At 41.4% G+C, this 7,464-nt stretch overlaps 1 protein-coding gene across 1 annotated transcript; it reads left to right on the top strand.

Annotated features, from left to right (window-relative positions):
- Positions 1–5,146: 5,146 nt before the first annotated feature.
- On the top strand, positions 5,147–6,874 carry LOC117326720 (hyphal wall protein 2-like). The gene has a single exon (XM_033883443.1). It carries the CDS (start codon positions 5,147–5,149, stop codon positions 6,872–6,874), a length of 1,728 nt encoding a protein of 575 aa, XP_033739334.1.
- The last annotated feature ends 590 nt before the right edge of the window (positions 6,875–7,464 follow it).

The following is a 7,464-nucleotide window of genomic DNA, read 5'->3' as shown; positions in this document are numbered from 1 at the left end:
CTCCTTAAATACGTTGATGACAGCGAGAATTTAAACAATGTTAGGCATTCTATATTCATTTAGTCACTTTGAAAATAATTTCCTTGAAAACTAGACACGTATTTTATGTCTAAATATAAAAGATACCATGACTTTAACGAAGTTTTGTGTAACTTATTATATTCCGTTGCTGTGTTCGCTCGCAAATATGTGTCAGTATACGTTATCTAATTTGGTTTTTTTTTTTGGGGGGGGGGTGGTAAAAAGTATCAAATGGTGCTTCATGTCACCTGAACGAAAACAAAAACAGCTAGGGGTAGACACAACTTCGAGGAATAAAAGCCAGCTGCATAATCAAAACAGAAGTTATTTAATCATTTAAGGATGTACTTTACCTATTACGTTTGTTTATGACAACATTATTTTGATTATTAAGATTTGTTTTGTCTTAAATCTAATCATATTTTATAATTATGTTGATACAGCAGCTGCTTTCGTGAAATGATTTCAATAAAGCTGACATTTAAGTTTCGCCAGACAAAATGTAAGGAATAGTTCGGAGGTAAAGTCAGGCATTTTCAGATAGCTGGTAAATTATGATTTTATTAATGAAATATCAAATACATGCTTGTTTATATTCTTACTATCCCCGTCTCTTGCTTTTTCTTGATACTTCCGGTTTGAGGTAATGTATAACGATTAAAATCGTATGAAGTTCCGGATAGATTTTTCGTAATGATTTTGGTCGAAAATTTTCTTTAGAGTTCTAACACCCACAGTGCAAAAGAAATTCAAACTCATTATTCGCGCTGTATATTAAATTGATTTTAGATTTAGGGAAAGCACTGCATGCATTATAAAAATCAATCATAAAAGATTGCTGAGAGAGGTCATTTTAACACCACTAGCTTAACACACGAAAAGTACATCTAGCCATTTTGAATCAGCGCTCTACACAGTCTTGTCATGAATTTGTGTCTGATGCAGAGCTGATTCGATAAAAACACCGCTCTATCCGCCAAAGCGGCAGGCAGCGGTGCGTGGTTATAAACCGGTAATGGATGAAACGAGTGTTCTTTATCTGAAAGGGAAATCTTTTAGAAGAAAGCTGTACGGATTATCCTAGCTTGAGGTATATATAACTACGGTATTACCGCTGGGAAACCTACTTCACTGTTTCATTGTCTGAGTTCTAAATCTGCCTATACAAACACGCGGCGGTTCGCCAACCATTAGTGTAACTAAGTGATTATACAGGAAACACGTCATGATGATATTTGGAACAGTTTATGGCTGATTTTAGTAGATATTATCATCTGATGTAAAGTTTCTCCAATCGAAATAATTAGATTTATAAATACATTCTCCATTTCTTAAATTTACTTTTTTAATCGTCATCATCATCATCATCATCATCATCATCATCATCATCATCATCATCATCATCATCATCATCGTCGTCGTCGTCGTCGTCACCGTCACAACCACCACCACCATCATCATCATCATCATCATCATCATCAGTTACAACTTATTTCTGCACATGAGATAATTACCACTAGCATCATCCTCATCATAACGTGAACTTGATAAAATGACAAAAGGGGAGCTCTAAGGAAACACAACAATTGAAAAGAAGGCAACATAAAACAAAGCTTGCCTCCTTCATCACAGTAGGCAAAGTATTGTTTGAGTCATCACAAACTGAAGACTGAACATCTTCTCAGGCAGAGTGGAAATCGTGATATTAAGCGGAGTTTAGGTAGTAAATCCCCCTTGATTTCCTGCGATTTGAAGTCTGTGTTTCCAGAACAGTTTGACATAGAGGAGGCAATCTGCCATATGTACGGATAGTGGGTCAACCGGATTAGCGACGTCTGGAATAACAAGTCATTAGTTATCAAAGCATCACATCCTTACGTAGATGTCAGCGACCGATCATGCTCGTTGATATTCATTGACTTCCGGAAGTCAGGGCTATTAATCAAAATCATTCTTATAGGAATATGTTAGAGATTACTTAAAGAATACTTCATCTCTTAAGGTAGCAATGTTTCTAAATACTGACTTTCCAGAAAATTTATTTTCATTTAAACAAATTTTGAGGAAAAAAAAAAAAAAAAAAAAGGCATCAAATGAATAGACACTTTTACTTAAACTACATATGTATCCTCGCTAAAATTACATTTAAAATGATTTTGGCTACAGTGTACACATAATAAAATAAAACAGATAAGAGGATAAATGATATTACAAAGAAACCGTTGTGAATTCTGAAAATGATAGAAATGATATTTAAGGAAAAGAACAATATCAAGGTTAGGTTTGAATTTCAAAGAATATCAGTTATATATTTCAGGCGAATAAGGAACAGATCGACGAAGAAAAAATGTTCAATGAAACGCTAACATTAAAAATTATATAAGATAGGATAAAAACAAATGTATATGAATTTAAGATGAGCAATTTTGGCACGCTTAGAGGACCAGAAACAAAAGGAGCAACAAACTGAAGGAACGACAGCAATAGTAACTGAGGGGCAACAAACTGAAGGAACGACAGCAATAGTAACTGAGGGGCGACAAACTGAAGGAAAGACAACAATAGTAACTGAGGGGCAACAAACTGAAGGAATGACAACAATAGTAACTGAGGGACAACACACTGAAGGAACGACAACAATAGTAACTGAGTGACAACAAACTGAAGGAACGACAGCAATAGTAACTGAGGGGCAACAAACTGAAGGATCGACAACAATAGTAACTGAGGGGCAACAAACTGAAGGAATGACAGCAATAGTAAATGAGGGGCAACACACTGAAGGAACGACCGCAATAGTAACTTAGGGGCAACAAACTGAAGGGAAGATAGCAATAGTAGCTGAGGGGCAACACACTGAAGGAACGACAACAAAAGTAACTGAGGGGCAACAAACTGAAGGAAAGACAACAAAAGTAGCCGAGGGGCAACAAACTGAAGGGAAGATAGCAATAGTAGCTGAGGGGCAACACACTGAAGGAACGACAGCAATAGTAACTGAGGGGTAACAAACTGAAGGAACGACATCAATAGTAGCTGAGGGGCAACAAACTGAAGGAAAGACAACAATAGTAGCTGAGGGGCAACAAACTGAAGGAACGACCGCAATAGTAACTGAGGGGCAACAAACTGAAGGAACGACCGCAATAGTAGCTGAGGGGCCACAAACTGATGGAACGACAGCAATAGTAACTGAGGGGCCACAAACTGAAGGAAAGACAACAATAGGAACTGAGTGGCGACAAACTGAAGGGAAGATAGCAATAGTAACTGAGGGGCAACAAACTGAAGGAACGACAGCAATAGTAACTGAGGGGCGACAAACTGAAGGGAAGATAGCAATAGTAACTGAGGGGCGACAAACTGAAGGAACGACAACAATAGTAACTGAGGGGAAACAAACTGAAGGATCGACATCAATAGTAACTGAGTGGCGACAAACTGAAGGAAAGACAACAATAGTAACTGAGTGGCGACAAACTGAAGGAGCGACAGCAATAGTAACTGAGGGGCAACAAACTGAAGGAGCGACAGCAATAATAACTGTGGGGCAACAAACTGAAGGAACGACAGCAATAGTAACTGAGGGGAAACAAACTGAAGGAGCGACAGCAATATTAACTGAGGGGCAACAAACTGAAGGAACGACAGCAATAGTAACTGAGGGGCAACAAACTGAAGAAACGACAGCAATAGTAACTGAGGGGCAACAAACTGCAGGAGCGACAACAATAGTAACTGAGGGGTAACAAACTGAAGGAACGACAGCAATAGTAACTGAGGGGCAACAAACTGCAGGAGCGACAAAAATAGTAACTGAGGGGTAACAAACTGAAGGAACGACAGCAATAGTAACTGAGGGGCAACAAACTGCAGGAGCGACAACAATAGTAACTGAGGGGCGACTAACTGAAGGAAAGACAACAATAGTAACTGAGGGGCAACAAACTGATGGAACGAGAACAATAGTAACTGAGGGGCGACAAACTGAAGGAAAGACAACAATAGTAACTGAGGAGCAACAAACTGAAGGAAAGACAACAATAGTAACTGAGGGGCGACAAACTGAAGGAGCGACAGCAATAGTAACTGAGGGGCAACAAACTGAAGGAGCGACAGCAATAATAACTGTGGGGCAACAAACTGAAGGAACGACAGCAATAGTAGCTGAGGGGCAACACACTGAAGGAACGACAGCAATAGTAACTGAGGGGTAACAAACTGAAGGAACGACATCAATAATAGCTGAGGGGCAACAAACTGACGGAAAGACAACAATAGTAGCTGAGGGGCAACAAACTGAAGGAACGACCGCAATAGTAACTGAGGGGCAACAAACTGAAGGAACGACCGCAATAGTAACTGAGGGGCCACAAACTGATGGAAGGACAGCAATAGTAACTGAGGGGAAACTAACTGAAGGAACGACAACAATAGAAACTGAGGGGAAACTAACTGAAGGAACGACAACAACAGTAACTGAGGGGAAACTAACTGAAGGAACGACAACAATAGAAACTGAGGGGCAACAAACTGAAGGAACGACAACAACAGTAACTGAGGGGAAACTAACTGAAGGAACGACAACACTAGTAACTGAGGGGCGACAAACTGAAGGAACGACAGCAATAGTAACTGAGGGGCAACACACTGAAGGAACGAACTTAATAGTAACTGAGGGGCGACAAACTGAAGGAACGACAACAATAGTAACTGAGGGGCAACAAACTGAAGGAACGAACTTAATAGTAACTGAGGGGCGACAAACTGAAGGAAAGACAACAATAGTAACTGAGGGGAAACTAACTGAAGGAGCGACCGCAATAGTAACTGAGGGGCAACAAACTGAAGGAGCGACAGCAATAGTAACTGAGGGGCAACACATTGAAGGAACGACAACAAAAGTAACTGAGGGGCAACAAACTGAAGGAACGACAGCAATAGTAACTGAGGGGAAACTAACTGAAGGAACGACCGCAATAGTAACTGAGGGGCAACAAACTGAAGGAGCGACAGCAATAGTAACTGAGGGGAAACTAACTGAAGGAGCGACATCACTAGTAACTGAGGGCAACAAACTGAAGGAACGACAGCAATAGTAGCTGAGGGGCAACGAACTGAAGGAATGACAGCAATAGTAACTGAGGGGCAACAAACTGCAGGAACGACAGCAATAGTAACTGAGGGGCAACAAACTGAAGGAAGGACAGCAATAGTAACTGAGGGGAAACTAACTGAAGGAACGACAACAATAGAAACTGAGGGGAAACTAACTGAAGGAACGACAACAACAGTAACTGAGGGGAAACTAACTGAAGGAACGACAACAATAGAAACTGAGGGGCAACAAACTGAAGGAACGACAACAACAGTAACTGAGGGGAAACTAACTGAAGGAACGACAACACTAGTAACTGAGGGGCGACAAACTGAAGGAACGACAGCAATAGTAACTGAGGGGCAACAAACTGAAGGAACGACAGCAATAGTAGCTGAGGGGCAACGAACTGAAGGAATGACAGCAATAGTAACTGAGGGGCAACAAACTGCAGGAACGACAGCAATAGTAACTGAGGGGCAACAAACTGAAGGAAGGACATCAATAGTAACTGAGGGGAAACTAACTGAAGGAACGACAACAATAGAAACTGAGGGGAAACTAACTGAAGGAACGACAACAACAGTAACTGAGGGGAAACTAACTGAAGGAACGACAACAATAGAAACTGAGGGGCAACAAACTGAAGGAACGACAACAACAGTAACTGAGGGGAAACTAACTGAAGGAACGACAACACTAGTAACTGAGGGGCGACAAACTGAAGGAACGACAGCAATAGTAACTGAGGGGCAACACACTGAAGGAACGAACTTAATAGTAACTGAGGGGCGACAAACTGAAGGAACGACAACAATAGTAACTGAGGGGCAACAAACTGAAGGAACGAACTTAATAGTAACTGAGGGGCGACAAACTGAAGGAAAGACAACAATAGTAACTGAGGGGAAACTAACTGAAGGAGCGACCGCAATAGTAACTGAGGGGCAACAAACTGAAGGAGCGACAGCAATAGTAACTGAGGGGCAACACATTGAAGGAACGACAACAAAAGTAACTGAGGGGCAACAAACTGAAGGAACGACAGCAATAGTAACTGAGGGGAAACTAACTGAAGGAACGACCGCAATAGTAACTGAGGGGCAACAAACTGAAGGAGCGACAGCAATAGTAACTGAGTGGCAACACACTGAAGGAACGACAACAAAAGTAACTGAGGGGCAACAAACTGAAGGAACGACAGCAATAGTAACTGAGGGGCAACGAACTGAAGGAATGACAGCAATAGTAACTGAGGGGCAACAAACTGCAGGAACGACAGCAATAGTAACTGAGGGGCAACAAACTGAAGGAAGGACAGCAATAGTAACTGAGGGGAAACTAACTGAAGGAACGACAACAACAGTAACTGAGGGGAAACTAACTGAAGGAACGACAACAATAGAAACTGAGGGGCAACAAACTGAAGGAACGACAACAATAGAAACTGAGGGGAAACTAACTGAAGGAACGACAACAACAGTAACTGAGGGGAAACTAATTGAAGGAACGACAACAATAGAAACTGAGGGGCAACAAACTGAAGGAACGACAACAACAGTAACTGAGGGGAAACTAACTGAAGGAACGACAACAATAGTAACTGAGGGGCAACAAACTGAAGAAACGACAGCAATAGTAACTGAGGGGAAACAAACTGAAGAAACGACAGCAATAGTAACTGAGGGGAAACTAACTGAAGGAGCGACATCACTAGTAACTGAGGGCAACAAACTGAAGGAAGGAAAACAATAGAAACTGAGGGGCAACAAACTGAAGGAGCGACAGCAATATTAACTGAGGGGCAACAAACTGAAGGAGCGACAGCAATAGAAAACGAGGGACAACAAACTGAAGAAACGACAGCAATAGTAACTGAGGGGCAACAAACTGAAGGAAAAACAGCAATAGTAACTGAGGGGCGACAAACTGAAGGAATGACAACAATAGTAACTGAGGGCAACAAACTGAAGGAACGACAGCAATAGTAACTGAGGGGCAACAAACTGAAGGAACGACAGCAATAGTAACTGAGGGGCAACAAACTGAAGGAACGACAGCAATAGTAACTGAGGGGCAACACACTGAAGGAACGACAACCATAGTAACTGAGGGGCAACAAACTGAAGAAACGACAGCAATAGTAACTGAGGGGCAACAAACTGAAGGAACGACAACCATAGTAACTGAGGGGCAACAAACTGAAGAAACGACAGCAATAGTAACTGAGGGGCAACAAACTGAAGGAACGACAACCATAGTAACTGAGTGGCGACAAACTGAAGGAACGAACTTAATAGTAACTGAGGGGCAACAAACTGAAGGAAAAACAGCAATAGTAACTG

The sequence above is a fragment of the Pecten maximus genome, chromosome 5, assembly GCF_902652985.1.
Source record: "Pecten maximus chromosome 5, xPecMax1.1, whole genome shotgun sequence".
Taxonomy (NCBI): Eukaryota; Metazoa; Mollusca; class Bivalvia; order Pectinida; family Pectinidae; genus Pecten; species Pecten maximus.
Note: the sequence above shows the minus strand (reverse complement) of the source record. Positions and strands in the feature narration are given on the sequence as shown.